Raw genomic sequence first — 19988 nt, forward strand, 5'->3', positions numbered from 1 at the left:
AGCACAGCAGAGCAGCCCAGTGAAGGCACAGCCCAACACACACATAACATTATAGAAAAAAGCCAGTTCATGGTGGCTTCGATGTCCTGCTATTACACCAGAGGAGCCCAGTGAAAGCACAGCCCAGACACAGAAATAACGAGGTAAAAGCCAGTTCATGGTGGCTTCGATGTCCTGCAAGCACAGCAGAGCAGCCCAGTGAAGGCACAGCCCAACACACACATAACATTATAGAAAAAAGCCAGTTCATGGTGGCTTCGATGTCCTGCAAGCACAGCACAGGAGCCCAGTGAAGGCACAGCCCAACACACAAATAACCAGACAAAAGCCAGTTCATGGTGGCTTCGATGTCCTGCACACACAGCAGAGGGGCACAACCCAACACACAAATAACCTTATAGACAAAAGCCACTTCGATGTCCTGCACGCACAGCAGAACAGCCCAGTGAAGGCACAGCCCAACACACAAATAACCTTATAGATAAAAGCCACTTCATGGTGGCTTCGATGTCCTACAAGCACAGCAGAGCAGCCCAGTGAAGGTACAGACCAGACACACAAATAAAAAGGTAAAAGCCAGTTCATGGTGGCTTCAATGTCCTGCTATTACACCAGAGGAGCCCAGTGAAGGCACAGCCCAACACACAAATAACCAGGTAAAAGCCACTTCTCGGTGGCTTCAATGTCCTGCATGCACAGCAGAACAGCCCAGTGAAGGCACAGCCCAACACACAAATAACCTTATAGATAAAAGCCAGCTCATGGTGGCTTCGATGTCCTGCACACACAGCACAGGAGCCCAGTGAAGGTACAGACCAGACACACAAATAACCAGGTAAAAGCCAGGTTTTGAGCAGATTTTTTGTTTTCTCAACACCACCCACAGGTCAAGGACCGAACCATGCAGCACCACATCCTGCAGCCAATATCCCTAAAATTTTCCAGCAACAGGGAGCAAAATAACTGCTAGCACTGCCTTGGTGCTATTCTGGCCCGTCACTGCTCCTGATGCTGCCCAGACTCCAAAGTAAAGCCCCAGATGGCAGCAATGAACAGAAACCAAAGCACTTTCTTGAGGATTATTTGGCACGTGAGATTCAGGAGAGTAAATTCCTGAAGGGAGCTTTGGTAGTGGCTGATGGGCCACACACTGAACACTGAAATCCTCGTGGGCTCCTGCTGCCTCACTGGTTTTCCTGCTGAGCTGTTCCCAGAGATGTGTTTCACAGGACTCGGGATTTTAGAGAACACTGAAGATGTCAGAAACACGTGTAGCAACCAAAACTGGCCCTTCTCCTTCCTCTTAAAAACTCTTTCAGTTGTTAACAAATAAAGTGAACTTTTGAACTAAAACTAGGGTTTTTTTGTCTCAGGAGCAACCCATTGCCTGCTGGAGAGTCCAGTGGTGCACAGAAATCCCTGGGGAGCAGGAGAGCTCAGCCTGGCTCTGACTCACACTTTTGGCTGCAGCTTTCCAGCCTCCTCAGAGCTTTTTCAGGGGGTGGGGAGGGTAAATCAGTCAAGGAATGGTGGAAGAAAGCAGAGGCAGAAATCTGACGCCTCCCACTCTATCTTGAGACCAGGCAGATTTTCCTTATGAAGTTGGGGAAATGTGCAAGGTGGTTATTGGGTGGTGTTTGAGCAGATACTACAGAGAAAAACACTGATTTAACACAGCCTGGGGTTTTTTCCCTCCTCTGTTTTATTTATTTTCCCCTGTCTTTCCTTTCTGTCCCCAGACTCTTCTCCAGTGAAACAACGGAGTGAAGGTTCTGGCAGGGAGAGGAGACAGAACAACTTCAGTCAGAGCCTAATTGAAAAACCAAAGAATCTGATTTATATCAACCAAAGCCTCAGAAGGACGGGGAAACACGAAGACAACAGGAGCTGTACACTACATTTCCACTTTAAGAAATGGGCTCAAAGTACTCAAAATGGCAAAACACAAATTCCCATCAGCATTAAACCCACTGAGTTTTAAGGTGCCCCTTATTTATTATGCGGAGTTGCTGTTTTGTCAATAAAAATTCCCTTTATTTCTCAGGTATAAAGCTCCTTAGGAACCTGCAGAGCCCCGAGCCAGGCAGAGCACTCAGGTCTCCAGGGCTGGCTTTGTAACCTGAGCCTGGAGCATTCCTTGGCTCCAGGCAGAGCCATCCCTCCCACCCTGCAAAGAGTGGGTACAGAGAGCTGCAAGTGCAGGCACATCCCCTCTCTGGAAGAGGGAAATGTGTAACTTCACATCCTTCGTAGCCAGCCCTCACTTCACGGCCCCTGTGTAAATAACTCCTTGTGGGAATGCAGGGCTTCCCTCTGTCTGCCCTGGCAGGTCTGGGACCCTGACAGGGGTCAGGAACCCCCCTGTACAGAGCCCCCAGAGACACTGGCTGTGATCTCTGCCCATGGAAAAGAGTTTTCAATCTCACAGGATGAATTACCAGCTCTGAGGGTTTGATATAAGCAATAATTGTGGCACAGGTGCAAAAGTAAAACTTTAGGATTCTAGATCAGGGGTTCAAAGGGGACAAGATGGAGGAAATTGGGTGTGCCTTGTCCTTTTTCTCCTCCTTCATGCCCTCCATGTTTCACTGCGGTGTTGGCATTTTTCTGTTGGTTCAGGCTGGGGACACACTGTCCAACGTAGGTGACAGATATTGGCACGTTATTGTAAATCCAGCACAGGTAGTTTGTGGTATTTAATGTTTGTACCATCCCACTGAGGGCAGAGCCCCACACGCTGCCCTGCAGGACAGAGCTGCGGCAGGGCAGCAGAACATGTTAGAGATAAACAGAATAAACAGCCTTGAAACCAGCACAGACCAATTATGGCTTCTGCTTTGGCAGCGGGGCTGACAGACAGAGACTTTCTACAATCATCAATACCTCAGATTCCGACAGCTCCTGAGAACAGCAGGGTTACGCTCAGGGCTGGTTGCTGATCACACTCTGAGCCCTGCAAGATGATGAGGATGCCACTGGAGCCCTGCACAAGGCAGCAGCCTGCTTTTACTTGGGCTGTGCTGCTCCACGTGCTTCCCGTGTCACACCACTGACAGGAGAGCGTTAAAGCCACAACAAATACTTCATTTCTCTCATGTCCTGAAGTTATGATTGTTTAATTCCCTGCTGGCAGCTTTGGAATCTGTGTCACTTTCTGAAATGGGTGTTTTTAGTGTTGAGATTAAATTCTGGGTAATGAACAGGGCCAAGTTTTTATGGAGGAAGGACCTGAGTGTTTATCTTCCCTCAGGAAAGCAGCTTTGCACACAGGGAGGATGAAAGCCCAGATGGGGGCTGTGTCCTAAGCCAATATCGCACTGAGAGAATCACAGAATTTTTGGGGCTGGAAGGGACCTCTGGAGCCCAACCCACTGTCCGGGCAGGGTCACCTGGAGGTGACACAGAACCTCATCCAGGTGGGTCTGGGGTGTCTGCAGGGAGGGAGACTCCACTCCCTCCCTGGGCAGCAGTTCAGGGCTCTGCCACCCTCACGGACAGAAGCTCTTCCTCATGCTGAGGCTGAACTTTTTGTTTTAATCTGTGACTCCTCTTGTGCTGTTGCTGAACAGAGCCTGGCACCATCCTGACACTCCTTGGGGAGATTTGTATGGATTAGAGGGATCTCCTCTCAGCCTTCTCCTCTCCAGAATGAGCAGGCTCTGCTCCAAGTGTCTCCTCATCCAGAGCTGCCCTTCCCTCCTGGGGCACGGACAGGAGATGAAATCCCACCTTGCACTCTAACACCTCCTGCATCCTGTTGTAAATGCAGGTGTAGCCGGTGGGCAGAAATGCTGATGTCTGACTCCAGTTCAGAATACTGAATGATTTCTTTATAATAACTATATTATAATACATTAGTATACCATTTGAAGGAGATACTAAAACTACAAACCTACTTGTTCTAACTACCATATTTAACTCACTGCCAACTCCTGGCACTCTCTGAGAGCCCAGCCCCAGGTGGGTTGGATTGGCCACCAGGCTCAAACAATCCTCACCAGAATCCAACCAAGCAACCACCCCAGGTAAACAATTCTCCAAACACATTCCACGTGGGAAAACAAAGAGCAGAAATAGAAATTGTTCTCTCTTTCCTCCCTCTGTGCTGCTCCATGAAATAACCCTGAGAGAGGGAAGGATGTGCCAGGGACAGCATTCCCAGCTCCCCCCAGACAAGCCTGCAGCAGGAGCTGCTCTCACCTGTGCAATGACCTCGGGGTCCATGGGCCGGTGGTTGTTGAAGCTCTTGGACCTGCCAGCAGTGACGGCCTTGCGGAGCTGTGGGCTGTCCACGCGGCTCTTCAGCGACGAGTGCCGGCTGACGGAATTGAGGCTGCCGTGGCCACTGATGGAGCATTTGTCTGGAACCTCCTTGGGAAGACTTTGGCTCATAATAGGCTGAGATGAGGGCCTGGAAGCGGCTATGGCCCCGGGGGAGGCTGGTTCTGCCAGGGAACTACCTAGGCCGTGGCTGTCACTTTGGCGGAATGCTCTTCTGATGCTGCCTGACTCTGGTTTCTTTCTTTGCCTTCAGTCACAAAAGCAAAACAAGTCAATACAAGCAGGTACAGGGCTGTCATTTGAAGATATTCCCCCCAAAACAACACACAGGACAACGGGAAGAGACACAGAGGTACTCAGATTACAAACAGACCCAGGGCTTGAGGAGTGATTGCGGTACAGTGAAATAATTATAAATGATAAATAATTCCAGTTTCACGCTTCTAACGACAAGGCTGAGTCCTGGCAGCTGTGCACATTCATAGCAAAACCAGAAAACTTAGGTGGAACATGATTAACTTGGTCAAGAGAAGAATTTATACTGGAACAAAAAAAAAAAAAAAAAACCCTCTGTGCCATCAACAGGTTTTGATGATGTGTTTTTATTACATTCCAAGAGCAGAGCTACAATCTTTGACTGGAGGTCACAGTATAAGTCTACTAAGCTCCTGGCCCAAGGCATCAAGTTATTATTTTCAGAGATCAGCAAGCAAAGACCCCCAGTTTGGGGTTAATGATCATTTCCAATGTTTGCTGGTGGTAGGAGATGGCTCTTTTTCATGGCTTTGGCAGGACCACAAGGCATGGGCTACAGATAAACCAAAGGGATGATGTCAAATGGATGAACTGGTCCAAAGAATTTAGTTTCTACCCCAGCACCATGAGGTCTGACAGCACGATTCCACTCAAATCATGGGAAGGCCAATGCAGCAGAATACTTTATGCCATAGGTCTGAAGCTTGGCATCCATTATACAGGGAAGGATCCATTTATATATAGCACCAGCCCCATGAGTAACTGCAAGAAAGTGTTAACTCCAGTAGGATTTTGGCATCCAAATAATAATTCAGTGGGTGGCACAACTGTCATTGCGAAACCATCTGATTTAATTTTGCTCAAGTCTGTTCACACATAGGTCAGAAGATTCATTCCTAAAGAAAAAACAACAAAATGAGTCTTATGCTACTTATTGCTAAATATCAGGTTCCCTAGTAAAGGAAAAAAAAACCAAAACAAAAAACAAACCCAAAAACTAGGGTGGACATTCCCCAGGCTTCTAAAAACCACTCCACGCAACTCTACCAAAGCCAGCAGATGGTGAAGCTCCAGCACAGGTCTGTCATTACACAAATCTCTCCAGAACTGGCAGAATGGCCACTCCACTGGCTCAGACAGCAAATATCATACAAGAAAGCCCAGATCCCAAGCTGATGCAGATTATCACGGCTTCCCAGATATCACTGGAGCTCTGCTGAATCCCATAAGGAAGGCCCAGGCTCTTCAGGCCATGAGCAGGGTCCAAATCTTTTAAAAGGATGCATTTGTGCTAATGCCTTTATAGACTACATTGTGTTAAATTAATTGAAGGTTAAGAACATCCCCTCCCATCAAACTGTAATTATCACATAAAACCTTCACTGCACAATGGAGAGAGGCGGGGGGTTTTAACATAAAGGACATAATCAGCAATATACGGGGGATAAATCTGTCTAGAAAAATATGTTTAGCAGGTCATGGAATTTAGTCTGCCACTAGCTTGATTTTCCAGATTTTTATTATGTTCAGTGTTGGCTAAAGCAACGATTTCTGGTGGAGGAGGCAAGGTTAGAGCAACAGGAGGTTGTGCTGTTCCACTGCAAGCATATGGTTAGTAACCCGAGGTGAGGAGTGCTGCAGGAACAAAGGAGTGCTCTGGGCAGTGCCAGGTGGTGGGACTGCAGGTATGGCATTTATCACAAACTGGGACACAGCTTCCTGCAGGAACTGTCCCCCCACCCCATCCAACAGGACGTGGCAAACGGGGAGGAGACGTGACAGGTGACAGAACACGACGAGGGATGGGGACAACGACACCAGATCTCAGCCCAGCACTCCCCTCCCTTCCTCTGTCTGCTCAAGGCATAAAACACGGCATATTTGGGAAAACAGGACCAGATGGCACCTTGGAGACAGGGAAGAGAAGCCAGTGGGGTTTCAAATGAGCGATGGCCACGCTGGTGACAGAGAGGGGACAGCAAAACGTGAGTTAAAAGAAGGGGAAGCAGAGAAAAAGGGTGGCAGTGCTTGTTAATGAATTTTTTCAAGGAAGGAAGCATTTCACTGGACTCATCACCAAGCTCTTGACAGGCAGGGAAAACAAGGCAAGGCTGCTCTTACTTGTTGATGTTTGCAAGGTAAATATCTGCGACGTGGCCCCCGCTCGGGCAGCTGGCACCAGCTCTGGCTGTCACCTTCTCCTCCGGTGGCTCCGAGTTTATTTCCATTTCCGACTTCGGGCTGGACCTTTCCGACATCCCATCCTCACTAGGAAGGAGGGGAGGGTGTCACAACCACTGCAGCAGCAGCAGTGCTGGGTTTTCAGTCCAGCACTGTGCGAATGTACAGCAGCATGGTGTGAGAATCACCAGTGGCCTTCAGATCACCGAATGGGTTGGCTGGAAGTGATCTGGGTCATCTTCTTTCACCCCCCTGCCATGGGCAGGGACATTTTCTGCTACCCCAGGCTGCTCCAAGCCCTGTCCAGCCTGGCCTTGGGCACTGCCAGGGATCCAGGGGCAGCCACAGCTGTTCCAGGGCATCCCACCCTGCCAGGGAACAATTCCTTTCAATGCACCCAGCCTAACCCTGCATCCTAAAGCTGTTCCCCCTCCTCCTGAGCACCCGTGAGCACCCTGGAGATCCCAGCTGGGCCAGACCCACAACAATTCCTTCACCTCCCCTCCACCAGTGTGAAAACCTGAACTCTCCCACGGCGTGTGACCACTAAGGCCCACCCCAGGGTGTTTTTGGGGGCAGCCTGGGCTGCAGGGAGGGTGGCACCTACGTGTCCTGCACCACGATGTACTGGTGGGGGATGAGGCCGTCGATGCCGTTGTGCCGTCCCTCCCACCAGTCGTCCGAGGCGCGCTGGTAGAGCAGCAGGGAGGCTCCTTTCTTGAAGGACAGCTCCCGTGCAGTCCTGCCCAGGTAGTCAAACTTGGCTATGGCCTCGATGGGCTCGCACTCTAGGAGACAGAAGGGAATAAACTGAGTTTCACTGAACATCTGGGCTCAGGTGAGCAGGCAGCAGTTTAAACCTGCCACGAAGAGGAGCAAGTGTTCCTTCTTCAGGCAGCAGAGGGCTGGAAGCAGAAGATTCACAGGGGAACTCCTAAACTCAAGGATGTTGCCCTTTCATCCTTTGATGCCTCAGATGTTGGGTTTTCCATTTTTCAGATTCTCTGCTGCTTTAGTGTGTGGGTCTGAGATTCACATTAGGGGATGGTGAGCTCTTTAAACAGAACAGGGAGACAAAGCAATTCCTTCTCTAGCTGGGGGCCAAGGACAAGTGATCCAGATCTCAGGCCCTCTCTATGATCCAAATTCCAAATTATCCAAACCTCAGGCCCAGCAGCAAAAACAATGTGGGATGAAGAGAGAAAAACAAGGATGGGACTGCCTGGGCTAAAGCTGGAATTGGACAATGAACTCCAAGGTGCAAATGGAGCAGAACTGGTAAAAGTGACACACCGTGACCTGTTTGTGCATTTTGTGACCATTTTGGGTTGTGCTGCCCAAGGTGGATCCATTGAGGCCTCTTAATAAATCCCTGCTTTATTCTTTAGCTCTGTCCAGCTCAGCCTTCACAAAGCATCAACCTCCATCCCTACACAGAAGGCACATTTGTATTTTTCAATCCCTAAACCCCCTCACAGCAATTCAAGGCAACAGTGCTGGAAATGGCAAGGGCAGAATTAGGGTTTTATTAAAATAAAAAGGGTTTCATTCAAATCAGAAGGCTCACACTCCAGGAGATAGAAGGGAATAAACAGTTCACTAAAATAGCTGGGCTCAGGTGAGCAGTCAGCAGTTTGAATCTGCCACAAACCAGAGTATGAAGAGGATAAATTGTTCCTTCCCTCTCAAGGCAGCAAAGTTCAGAGGGGAGCCCCTAAACTTCAGGATGCTGCCCTTTCATCCTTTACCTCATCCCTACACAGAGGGCACATTTGGATTCTCCAAGCCCTAAACCCCCTCACAGCAATTCAAGCCAGCAGTGATGGAAGTGGCAAGGGCAGAATTAGTGTTTCACTAAAATCAAAAGGGTTTCAGAGGTGGGAAGCAATCAGGCAGGTTCCAGACAAAAATCTGCCTCTGGTTCTCCTCCTTAAAAGCAGCTGAAGTGAATCCCCTGGGCAGGAAGGGGAGGGAAACATCCTCTCATTCCAGGCTGCTTCAGAAATAAAGCATCAATTCAGAAGGAAATTTCTGCTGCCTGTGAGGCTCACCTGAGCCAGGGGAGAGGAATTCTGGCACGGTGGGAGGCCCTGCTCTTCATCCAAGTGTCATGGAAGCAAAGGAAAACACGCAGTGCCTCCAGAGCCAGGGCTGAGGACACAGAGCTGCTCCCTGGGATGCTCTGTGCCCACTCCTGCACAGCTCACACAGCAGCTCCAGCCATGCCCTGCCACTAATCCAGCTCCCTGCAGGATTCTGATATTATACAGAGGCACAATAAGGGCATTTAAGACACTCAGGAAAATCAATGTGGGGCTCCCGTGGATTATTTTTAAGGCTCTGAAAAAAATCTGCCACTGTTTGAGTGTAAATGTGTATTCAGGCAGCTCCTGGTGCTGGGCAGGGATCAGGGGAATGAGATGAGCTCAACCACACAGACCCAGTGGGCTCCCTCTAATTACTTTAAAGGAGCTTTAATGCAGCCAAGCAATCCATGGAAATTGAGTTCTTTCCTGGAGAAAGAGATTTGTGGTTCCTCTCCCCTGATCAAAGAGAGATCTGCCACTCCACACAGAGATCTCTGCACCACAGGAAGCTTCTGCAGTGCAGGAGGAAACTGAAATGGGCTGAAAGGCCAAGCATGAGGCACAGCTTCTCCACTTGTTCCTTGGGACAGGAGATGCTCCAGAACTGGGTCTGAAGCTGCCTCTAGGCTGCAAGGTGGCAGCAGGGCTTGAGAAAATAACGGTGTAAATCCATCTAAATCCCATTTATCAGTCCTGGAGCTCCTCAGCCAGGCTGAGCGAGCAGAGCAGGAGCATCTCCCCCCAAAAAGGCCCAGTAGCACCTGAAATGACCCAGCACCAAGTGACTGAGTGCAGGCAGCACCAGATCTGTGAGATCCACCCCACCAACCCCTCCACTGCCACGCCTGCCAGCTCAGGACTCTCTCAAAGCACCCACTCCAGGTGAGCCTGTGGTCAGACTCACATAAATCCCATTTATCAGTCCTCAGCAAGCAGCCAGGGATTGGGAGGGGTGGGGAAGGCCTGGCCCATGCTGGCAGACTCCCCAGAGCACATGGTTATCTGGGTTTGGCTCCTTCCTCCCTCCTGCTTGCTCTGCCAGCTTGTCCTGACAGTAAGAAACCCCAACAGTGCTGAATTTTGGTGTCCCCCTCCATTTAGGAAGGGGATGGGAGTGTGGTTTGGTGAATTCCATCTGCTTCATTAAGAAGTGTTTATTGTTCCAGATGAGCGTGGCACTCAGGTTTCTTATGTTTCCAATTTGCTTTTTAGGACTCTGGCTTTTCTCCAGAGGACTGATTTCAGACTTTAATTTCCAGTAGCTTTTTCCTACTTACACTTATGCTCAGAGAAGAAAACTGTGTGAATGAAGAGCAATAAGGCTAAGCCAAACATTTCCCCCTGCCAGTCTGACAGCTTGGGCAGACAAGCAGCAGATTAAAACATTTCCACTCGTATTTATAATTTAACAAACACACAGTCTGCTTGTCTTTCAGCAGCTCTGACCTCTCATACCTGTCTCAAATCAGTTCAGGGAGGCTGATGAACTGCACAGATGCTCTGCCAAACAGGGCCTCTCCCCTCACCCCAAAATTCCTTCCTGCAGTTGGAGCGGGCTGGGATGACAGTTTTACTTTGGGAAGGGCAATCCCAGCCTCTCCAGAGAGTTTTGGGAGGTTTGGTCCCATCTGAAGACAGAAGGAGGGGAAAAGCCCAGGAAGATCTGTGGTGGAGCTGTACCTGCACTGCTGAGAGGTGAGAGAAGGGTGTGACACAGCACAGCCCAATTAGCATGAGACCCCTTAATTAACCACCCGCTGCTGCTGCTGCCTCAAAGAGACACAGCCCCAGCTCCTCAGTGCCAAGTGCTGCCTCCCAAAAGCTTCCTATGGAATATTCCATGGAGGCTGCAGGACTCCATCCAAAACACCTCCCAGCCTTACCTTGCTCAGGGGCCCCAGCTCCAGGGGCTGCAGAGCAGTGTCCTTCTCTGATCTCTGCTCCTTTCTCACCTTTGTGCCCTCCCAGTCACTAAAAAAAATCTAAAAATCCCAGCCACACACAGCACAAGCTGGCAGCAGGCTGCAGGCTCGGGCTCAGGAGGGATCCTGTCCTTCCTTACAGCCATTAAATTGCTTTTCCTCAGAGACCCAAGCTCCAGGAGGACACATCCTCACGCATTTGCAGAGCTCCCACTTGTCAAACAGAGCACTCTGATCACAGGGAGGGATCCTGTGCTTCATTCCCCCTTCATTCCCCTCAGGGGGTGGCAGTGCCAGTGCCTGGGTGGCAGTGCCAGTGCCCGGGTGGCAGTGCCTGTGCCCACTGCTGAGGCAGAACCGATTTCTCTTTCCCTCCTCACCGGTGTGTGAACACCAGAGGGTCACACAGAATGGACAGAGCTGCAAGAGCAAATCCACTGGGAGAGCCAGGGATGCCAGGGGAGGGTTTGAAGGCAGCTGCTGGAGCAGAGAGGCAGCACAGGAGCACCTGGCAGGGCCACTGAGCCAATTCACAGAATCACAGAATAACGAGGCTGGAAGAGACCTCTAAGATCATCAAGTCCAACCTGTGCCCTAACACCACAAGTAGACCATAGCACCAAGTGCCAAGTCCAGTCTTTTTTTAAACATATCCAGAGATGGTGATTCCACCGCCTCCCTGGGAAGACAATTCCAGTATTTTATTATTCTTTCAGTGAAAATTTTTTTTCCTAATATCCAACCTAAACCTTCCCTGACGTAGCTGAGGCTGTGTCCTCCTGTTCTGGCAGTGCTGCCTGGTGGAAGAGACCGACCCCCACCTGTCTACAACCTCCCTTCAGGAATTCCTGAAGGCCAGCTCAAAAAGGACATCTAATTTTAAGGGAATGCTGTTTCCCACCCCTGCAACTGAGGCCATCCAAGGAAAACCAGCCCAGAACTCCCAGAGCTGCCAAGGGTCTGAAGACATCAAACGTGTGGGAATCCAGGGCTTCCCTCTGGCTGCCCTGGCAGGTCTGGGACCCTGGCAGGGGTCAGGAACCCCCCTGGACAGAGCCCCCAGAGACACTGGCTGTGATCTCTGCCCATGGAAAAGAGTTTTCAATCTTACAGCATGAATTACCAGCTCTGAGTGTTTGATATAAGTAATAATTAAGTGTGGCACGGGTGCAAAAGTAAAATTTTAGGATTCTAGATTAGGGGTCCAAAGGGGACAAGATGGAGGAAATTGGGTGTGCCTTGTCCTTTTTCTCCTTCTTCATGCCCTCCATGTTTCACTGCGGTGTTGGCATTTTTCTGTTGGTTCAGGCTGGGGACACACTGTCCAACGTAGGTGACAGATATTGGCACGTTATTGTAAATCCAGCACAGGTAGTTTGTGGTATTTAATGGTTGTACCATCCCACTGAGGGCAGAGCCCCACATGCTGCCCTGCAGGACAGAGCTGCGGCAGGGCAGCAGAACATGTTAGAGATAAACAGAATAAACAACCTTGAAACCAGCACAGACCAATTATGGCTTCTGCTTTGGCAGTGGGGCTGACAGACAGAGACTTTCTACAATCTCGGAATCATTTAAATATCACAGATTCCGACACAAATGCTTCCACTGACGCTTCTGACTCAAACCCCACCTTGGATCTTTAAACAAGCACAGCCTCCCCTGCCTCCCCCAGGGCAGTAACTGCACCAGTTACCCCAGTAAACACCAGACTGGCCATACCATCATCACTGGTGTGGTGTTCAGCTGTGACATCCTGCACCGAATCCTCTGTCAGGGCTCGCTCCCCGTGAGGGCTTTCACTGCAAAAAGGAAACAGGGACAGCTGTAACTGCTGGGAGCTGGGATCCCTCGTGGCCAACACGCAGACAGAGCTGGGAACATCCTGGAAAGTAATCAGAACTGGGAACATCCTGCAGAGCAACCAGACACAACTGGGAATCCCCATCAGTAGTCAATATTTAGGTTTTGCTGCTACAGACACTTTGTGGATGCATGTGCTGAAGTGGCTGTGGGTAAAAATCAAGCTGAATTCTTTGTTGATCAGCCAAACCAAACATCTTGGTGACCTATTCTGAGTGCTATCAGCAAAGTCCAACTTCACATCTTACAGCCTGGACCTCTGGAGATGCTGAGCACTCACACAGCACTGCCAGGCTGGGTCCAGCTCCTCCCTGCCATGCCAGGAGTATTCCCCTGGCTGCATTCTCCATTGCTCTAATTAGCTCATTAGATGGCTGATGAGAAAGCTGCAACTTCCTGGGGGAAATCATTCCTCAATTTATAACGATATTTCCAGGTCTGTGTTTGTCATCTCCCTCCATCCCTTTTATCACCACCTTAAATGTCCCATTCATTTCCCTCAACAACTCCCACAGCCCAATTAGTTGCCTGTAAATAAAGATTCCAGAGCACCTAAACTACCAAGAGGACTCGTTTATGTTTGCCATGAAGAAAAGCTTTGAAAGGATCAACAGACAACAAGTGGCAAGCAAAGGTTATGTTTTTGTAAGACGCTCCACAAGCAGTTCCCTCTGGACAGGAGCAGAAAGGAAACTGGAAGAGGATCCATTGCCTCTCCCAGGCAGCTCCAGAGAGCTGCTGCCAGCTGGCAGCCCTGCCTGCCTGCCCTGCCTGCTCCTCTCAGGAGAAAAAGAAGGGCTAAAAACCAGTGCTGGCTCTTCATCTTACAGCAGAAAACTCCTTTGACTCCTTAAAGGTGATTTTTAATCTTCTTCACACAGGAATGACTTCATCCCTCGTTTTAGCCCTGCAATGGTTAATATAAGTGATGATGGTTGGACAGTGCTCTCCCCCTGGCAATCCACCTCCTGTGCTCTTTGGAATACGAGGAAAACAAAAAAAGGAGAAGAGGTGAAATGTCTGAATAATTCTGGCGCCTCTTTCTGCTTAATCTGCAGGACACCAGGCTGCCCAGCATCTCCTGAGCCAGCACCTCAGCAATCAGCCCTTCCCATCCTTTGCAAAGCCTTTCTGCTCTTTAATAAAGTTTACAGAAGCCTCTGAAGCCAGCTGGAGGCCCCAGGAGGAAGCAGCATTGAGGGCTAAGGTTTCACCCAGACTGTGAAGTCATGTCGAGCACAGCTGCGCCTCCAAACCCTGCACAGGAGCCACGTGCCTCCCCCCAGCCATGCCTCCTAAAAAGCAGCATTTTCACCTCAGATCCTGTCCTTGCTGCTGGCTGAGCCCTGGGTGCTGCTTTGGGCAGCAGTGGTGTCACCCTGCGAGCCCTGAAGGTGACAGCAGGAAATGCTGCCAGAGGAATGGAGCGGAGAATTCCCAGCAGGGAATCGAGGGGCAGCTCCTGTCTCTGCTGCTGTGACAGTGACAGGACTGAGGGAAGGGCTGGAGCTGTGGCAGGGGAGCTTTGGGGGGAGATCAGGGAAAGGTTTTTTCCTCCAGGCTCCCCAGGGAATGGGCACAGCCCCCAGGCTGCCAGAGCTCCAGGGCAACGCTCCCAGGGATGCTCAGGGTGGGATTTTGGGGTGTCTGTGCAGGGCCAGGGGCTGCATCAATGATCCCTGTGGGTCCCACCCATCCCTTATCTCCTTCCTGATATCACCCCCAGGACATTCTGCCCCCACACCCCTGTGCACTGACACCCACACTGAGGGCACTCAGCACACTTTTATTCCCTTCACCTCACGGCACAAAACCTTGTGTCCAAATTAATGTGTTTCCTGAAGGCCATAAATATTATTAAGCTGCCTTTTTTTTTTTTTTTCCCTGCAATTCCTTCATATATAACATCAGCTAAAAACATCAGAGAGAGAGGTGAAATTAAGAGAATTTCCAAAAGGTTTTGGCAAGTCCTCTGCACACAGCAGTGAGTTTGGAGGAGCCTCTGAAAGAGGAGTGATCCCACAGCTCTGAGACAAGCCAGGGAAACAAGGCTTGCTCTGTCCCCACAGTGCCTGCAATTAAAAAAAACTTATTTATTTTAGTCCACGAAAATAATCATTCACATTGCTGTGAGGCTGAAGGAGAGCAGGAGCAATGGGGGGAGAAGTGGGACACAAATGAACATTCCTGATGCTCAGAGGGAGGGATCAGGAGGAAAGCAAAGCCCTCCTTTCCTTCCCCCACTGCCCAACTTCCACCCCAGATGACAGGAGCCGCTCTGCCTGAATTGCTTCCAGATGTGCTCTCAGACTGAGCACGTGGCCGGGCCTCTGGAGCTCCAGGCTGCATGGAAATGGTGATTTTGCATTCCTGCCTCTTCCCTTCCCCCTGGAAATTCAACTGTGCCACAGCCTTGGAGGTTCAGCTGCAAGTCACCCCTGTGTCTGAAGCAAAGGCAGAGAGAAAAGGCAAAAGCAGGAGAGAAAGAAAAAAAAAAAAAGGAAAAAAAAACCAACAAAAAGAGATTGATTTTGGCAGCTACCAAACCAGAACAACCAAGAAAATCCCTCCACAACCCTGCCCTTCAAGATAAGTGAGTGAGGTTTGACAACTGAATAGCTACTTTATACCAGCTTATTTCTTTTAAGCTGATGACTCCCCAGAGAGACCAGAGCCATCTTTGCTGCTATAAAACAGATTTTTGAAAGGCTGGACCAGATGCTGCAACCCTGAATTAGCCAACACTGCTGCAGCATCCTAATCCATGGATGATCATCCAGCCATGGCTCTGCTCAGAGCATCCATCATACCAGTAATCCTCTGTGTTTCCACCTCTGCTGTAGACGGGGCCCTCCAGCTCCCTGGGCCCTGGGAAGATGTTCTCATGCTGGATGATGATGGTTTTGATCAATTCATTGACGTGAGCCTGGCAAGAGACCTGGTCGTGCCCCTCGGGCACAGACATCAGCGTGGGCCCAAAGCAGATGGCCAGGTTGTAGGGATCCATCATGTTTTCTTCACTGAACTGAGACAAACTGCAAAAAACAGAGGTGGGAAGGAGGGTGAGCAGCAGAAATCACCACCACCATCACCATCCTCTGCTCAGAACACACAGCTGAGCTCGGAAGGTTTGTTTCGTGCTTGGTGGGATACAAATGTGCTGGATCCAGGTAAGAAATGAGCCACTGATGGTATTTACTGAGAAATGAAACAGGAACTGCAAGGGGAGTTTGAAAGCTCTGGGTGCTGATTTTAATATTTGGCTTTATTTTTTCTCTGTTATTGTTGTTCAGAGCCCACCTACAGCCCAACTCAAGACCAAGGTTACAGCAGGACCCCCCTGCTGTGGATTTAAACTGAAAAAGTGGAGGCTAAATGAGGTATTGGGAGGAATTCCTCCCTGTGAGGGTGGGCAGGCCCTGGCACAGGGTGCCAAGAGCAGCTGTGACTGCCCCTGGATCCCTGGAAGTGTCCAAGGCCAGGCTGGACAGGGCTGGGATCAGCCTGGGATGGAGGAAAGTCCCTGCCTGGTCCACCCTCAATAATTCCATGTCCATCCCAGGCCCTGCAGCAGAGCCCTGCTGCTCCCAGGGGTACTCACTGGTTGAGGAATGCAAAGAGGTATCTCATGACAATCAGGGTGGTTTTGGGCAGGTTCAGCAGCACCTTCCGGACGTGCAGCGCTCGCTCCTGCAAATTATCCATGGCTGGAAGAGAGAGAGAGCCCAGAGTCACCCCAGCTGCCAGGGCTCACCCTGGGTCAGGGGTGGCTCCGTGTGCTGGAAAACTCCCTCCTCCAGCCCGTGCTTCCAAAGAAAGGCTCAGCAGTCTCTGCTGTTTGGTCTCAAGGCAATTTATTGCAAGTTATCTAAAAGATTTTCTTCTCGGGCTGCTGTGGTTTGCTCACAGCTCAGGCAGAGGCACACACACACCCTGACATCCTCTCTGACTCCCGACTGCTTCTTCTCTCCCCCTCTGCCCAGGGCTGCTGCTGTCTTTTATATGGTACATTACGTGTTACATGGGTACAGTTTTTCCCCAATGCCCATTACCTATATTAAATGGTGCTTTTCTATCTTTTATATGGTACATTACGTGTTACATGGGTACAGTTTTTCCCCAATGCCTATTACCTATATTAAATGGTGCTTTTCTACTCTAAACCAATCTGTGAGTGCCAACATCACCAAGAACATGGAGGTGAGGAAGGAGAAAGAGAGAGGACAGGGCAGGCCCAGATCCCTCCATCTTAAACCCTTTGACCCCATGTATAAAGTAAAAACCCCACTGTACAGGTGTTAAAACCCCTGTACAGCACTCAAAAACTCTTCCCTCTACTTTGTGACTACTTCTACTATAATATCTAAACTTTTGTGACTTCTTGTTCTTCCTGCAAGGTTGGTAAATCATTCCATGGCTCAAACCCAAAATCACAGCTGTTTCCAGCTGCCTGCCAGGGTCTCAAATGCTTCTGACCTGGGCCTGGAACATCCAAAAATGTCTGAGGGACACTTTGAGTTCCCACACCCTGCAGCCCCACAGCCCCAGTGCCACCAGGGCCCTGCCCTGCACGCTGGGCAGGCAGCAGAGCAGCAGCAGGAGGGGATTTGGCTGCAGAAGCTGCTGGCAAAGCCTCTGCCACAGAAGGTGCCCAGGCTCATGGGACCCTCCCTGCGAGCGTGGGAGCTCTGGATGTCACCTGCTCCAGGGGCTCTGGCACAAGGGCTCCTTCAGGGCAGCAGGGAAAGGTGGGTGTTTGAAAAGGAGAAGCTGTAACACTCCAATTAACACAGTTAAAGCGTGAGGCAAGGGCTCTGTGCGCAGCAGCCCGCTGAGAAAGAAGTGGGCAGCATAAATCAGCTCAGAAGGGAGAGCTCCTTTGGGGGAGAGCGGATTTTGCTTCTCAACAGAGCACAAATCCAAGTCTGGAAATGCATTTATCAGGAGCAGAAAAGCACAGGGCATTTCTGATGCTGTCTCCTCAGTGATCTTCTGCTTCTCTTCAGAGGCTGCCCCTGCAAAGGCCGTTTCTCTGCTCGGACAATAGAATCATTCTTCAATTCTGGGGGATGTAGCAAGAGCCAGGCCACTTAAAAACAACACAGAAACCACAAACAACCCTCTGCCTGGCAGAAACACCTTTAGTAACCATGAAAAATGTTAACAGTGAGTGCCCTGATGATTGATGTGCTGGAGCAGGAGGCAGTGGATGGTCCCTTGTGGGTATGAAGCTAAAAGGAGTATGAATAAAAACTACCTTGTCAGCTGAGGCCAGCACACAGGAGCATGGCAGCAGATATCCAGGGAAAGCAGATATCCAGGGAACCCTGCTGGTGATCCCTGCCTCGGAGAGGGCAGTTCTGACATCCTCTGATGACAGCTCTTCAAGATTATTTTACACAAGTGAGGGTTTTTTGCTTTATTCTCTTTTAAAAGAATCCTGTCACCAAACCCAGGCTCACAAAACCCCATCAGACAGCCCTTAAAATCTGTGGATTTTCTATCTCCTTGTTCATTCGTGTCAGAGCAAGGGTGGCTGTGACAAGGTAACAGAGACCAGCCAAAGAATCCCCCAAAATTCACCCTGGAGTCAGGAAAAAAGGGGAAAGGGAGGGAAGACAAGTGGGGGGATGAGGAGAAGGAATCCAATTTCTTTGCAGTTCTTCATGTACTTACTGACACAGGCAATCAGGTCATGGAAGATGTCCTTGGGGAAGAGGGGGTGCTCCAAGCCTCGGAAGTAGAGCTTGAGGACTCCTGCTATGGAATCCATGTCGTGGTCGTTCTGGTCCCCCGCCAAGGGATCTTCCCCTGAGCAGCAAGGAGAGAAAAATCACAATACTGGAGGAAATAAAACACTGGAAGAAAAGGATTTGTGTTCATCCCACCCAGGCACAGAGAGATCCCCAGGTGGGAAGCTCTGCCAGGAATGCCAGGACACCTGGGACAGCTCCTGTCACCCAAATGTCACCCTGACACGGAGCTGGCACCCACGGCGGTGGGGTGGTGCTCCTGCAGCAGGGACACTCCAGGTGTTTTGGGCAGGTGTGAGCATCACAGCTCCAGCACCTGGCTGGAGGCTGTGGGCAGCCCCAAAACTGCAGCTCAGGTGACCCAGGGGCCACTGAGCACTACACACCTGGCCCAGGTGACCCTGGAGCATCACACACCTGGTCCAGGTGACACAGGGGACACACACATCCCACACCTGGCCCAGGTGACCCTGGAGCATCACACACCTGGCCCAGGTGACACAGGGGACACAGAAACATCACACACCTGGCCCAGGTGACACAGGAGCATCCCACACCTGGCACAGGTGACACACACACGCGCCACACCTGGCCCAGGTGGGTGCAGACACAGGGAATGGGGTGGGGGAATGTTTCTGGGACAATTTCCTGCTGCAGATCCACACGGTTTGTCTGCATTACCAAAGGGAAGATGCTCACTCAAGGAGTCGTTCCCTGGGGAAAACTCCCTATCAGACATAATTAGATTTAATGATGGGGCAATCCTCAAATTGAAGCTATATATATCCATTATGTGACTGAAATTACCAAAGCTTGCCTATTATCTTAATAACACACGGGATAATAAATGGGCCACTCCAAACCTGAGCATTATCCCTGATATTAACTGCCACCAAGGGCTCTGGATGAAGTAATAAACTGCAGGGACCTTATTGTTAACTTTGGCAGCCCCCTGTATCACAGATTTTACAGAGACAAGTGAGATGAAGGGGGGGAAAATCCTCTTTTTTATTTCAGCATGGAACAAGTGGGTATTTCCCCAAGCTGGTATTTCTTTATATAGAAGTTTCTTTATATGAAAATTATGCTTTTCCTGCCTGTGACACACATTCTCCTTGCCCTGCTGCTGAGGGTTTTCACTCTCAGGTAGATGGAGCTGAGGACAGGTGACATCACCCAGCACACGTTGCTCATTCAGCTTCTCCCTCCCCCAACAGCAAAATCAACTCGCTGTGCCTAATTAATGACTGCCCGTCTCCTGCAGCAGCAAGCAGAGAAGAACACTGATCCTATTCTTTGGGAACACAGATTCCAGGGATTAACACAAGCCCTGTTGTTGCCAGTGACCCAGGGACTGCCTGAGGAGCAGCTCCTCTGAACCTGCTCTGCCAGGGAGAACAGCCCAGCAAGGAGCTGATGAGTCAGGAGGCTCCCAACTGCTCCCTGCCTTTGTGTGGAATGGCTCTTCCCAGAGAAAAAAAATCCCATCTATTAAAAGCTACCTCAAATTAACACTCTCTTGAAATTTCCCTCTCTCCCTCGCTGGTATTTGGAATAAATGTAGCCAAGCTGTGCCTCAACAACATGAAAAAAACCCCAAAAACATGGAAATTCATCCTGCAGCACACAAAGAGCTGGGGGAGAGG

The 19988-nt window shown here is 50.1% G+C and overlaps 1 protein-coding gene across 7 annotated transcripts in view; it reads right to left on the minus strand.

Annotated features, from left to right (window-relative positions):
• The window catches only part of SRGAP2 (SLIT-ROBO Rho GTPase activating protein 2), a 106963-nt gene that overhangs the window by 5651 nt on the left and 81324 nt on the right, over window positions 1-19988 (minus strand). For 3 of the 7 annotated variants that reach the window (XM_030291812.4, XM_030291813.4, XM_072918910.1), the window contains 7 exons: window positions 18266-18400; window positions 16191-16296; window positions 15400-15624; window positions 12449-12528; window positions 7325-7505; window positions 6658-6804; window positions 4201-4528 (listed from right to left, as the gene is read on the minus strand). In XM_030291812.4, coding sequence (XP_030147672.4) covers window positions 4201-4528; window positions 6658-6804; window positions 7325-7505; window positions 12449-12528; window positions 15400-15624; window positions 16191-16296; window positions 18266-18400 — 1202 coding nt within the window. Of the gene's footprint in view, window positions 1-52; window positions 353-664; window positions 779-4200; window positions 5433-6657; window positions 6805-7324; window positions 7506-12448; window positions 12529-15399; window positions 15625-16190; window positions 16297-18265; window positions 18401-19988 lie in introns of those variants that run through there. The other 4 variants (XM_041721312.2, XM_072918911.1, XR_012052050.1 and 1 more) reach the window with 4 other exon arrangements.

The sequence above is a fragment of the Taeniopygia guttata genome, chromosome 26 (genome assembly GCF_048771995.1).
Source record: "Taeniopygia guttata chromosome 26, bTaeGut7.mat, whole genome shotgun sequence".
NCBI classification, from domain to species: Eukaryota; Metazoa; Chordata; class Aves; order Passeriformes; family Estrildidae; genus Taeniopygia; species Taeniopygia guttata.